The 1162-nt window shown below is 40.5% G+C and overlaps 1 protein-coding gene across 1 annotated transcript in view; it reads left to right on the forward strand.

Annotated features, from left to right (window-relative positions):
- Positions 1-1162, forward strand: part of LOC105504495 (chromosome unknown open reading frame, human C16orf62) — a 180737-nt gene that overhangs the window by 112626 nt on the left and 66949 nt on the right. Inside the window, exon 25 of the mRNA XM_011931960.1 lies at positions 777-854. Coding sequence (XP_011787350.1) covers positions 777-854 — 78 coding nt within the window. The remainder of the gene's footprint in view (positions 1-776; positions 855-1162) is intronic.

Here is a 1162-nt window from a genome sequence, read left to right on the forward strand (position 1 = left end):
GCTAGTTTTTTGTGTTTTTTAGTAGAGATGGGGTTTCACCGTGTTAGCCAGGATGGCCTCGATCTCCTGACCTCGTGATGCACCCGTCTCGGCCTCTCAAAGTGCTGGGATTACAGGCTTGAGCCACCGCGCCCAGCCGAGAATAACTTTCATATGTATTTATTTGCTGGTTAGCAAGTTATTTAGCACAACTGAACTTAAGACCTAAATCTAGAAACTTTATCTGGAAAACAGGGGAGGTAATAGTATCCACCCTGGGATTATGAAGCTTAAGTGAACCAATGAATGTATAGGTCTTAAATAGTGCTTGGAACACTATTAGTGATGATGTGGCTACTGTCATTATTGTTCTTATTGTTGGTATTGTATAGCTGAATGGTGTGATCTGATTGTCTAAATGGTATGCTTTGGAGGTGTCTCTTAAGATCTCTACATTCTTAAACTTTGGTGTGGTAGGATTTCTGGAAATGGAGTAAGTGAGTCCCAGCTATTCATTAAGGCAGAAAATGGTCACTGATAATGTTGATCAAAAGGCATGACTAACGCAGCAAACACACTGCCTTTTGTTCTACCCTCTTGGAGATGTTTGCTCAAGCCATGATTGGATCAGGCCTGATGACCCCTTTGGCATTTCAGGGTTTAGTGCTAACCAGTCTCGGTCCTAGAAAGCTTGTTCTCATTGACCTGTATGTAGTTAATGTTCAAATTTCTATGGAAGACATTCATCCCAATCAGCCATCACTTCATTACCATTTCTGTTTTATTAACAAATTCAGAGTGTGAACCGGTTGGCAATGGAGACAAGAAAACTAATGAAAGGAAATCATTCCAGAAAGACGGCTGCATTTGTCCGGGTACGTTCTCAAGATAAGGACTGTCGGACTTCGAACTCCAGTGGGCTGTTTAGCTTGCGGGTTACTAAATTACTCTTCCCAGAGAAAGATGAGTGTGTCATGATAAGAATGGTTTAGTATTGATTTTTCACATTAATTTTTCCCTGTATCTATGGAATGATCCATTTTCTAATATTTTCAAGAGAAATGGTTAAATGAGTCTGAATTTTAATATGTGTTGTGGGGAAGGTGAATGAGCGATGGATCTGCATTGTTTTTTTTTTTTTTTTGAGACAGAGTCTTGCTCTGTCACCCGGGCTGGAGTGCAG

Source organism: Colobus angolensis, unplaced genomic scaffold (assembly GCF_000951035.1).
Source record: "Colobus angolensis palliatus isolate OR3802 unplaced genomic scaffold, Cang.pa_1.0 Scaffold92, whole genome shotgun sequence".
NCBI lineage: Eukaryota > Metazoa > Chordata > Mammalia > Primates > Cercopithecidae > Colobus > Colobus angolensis.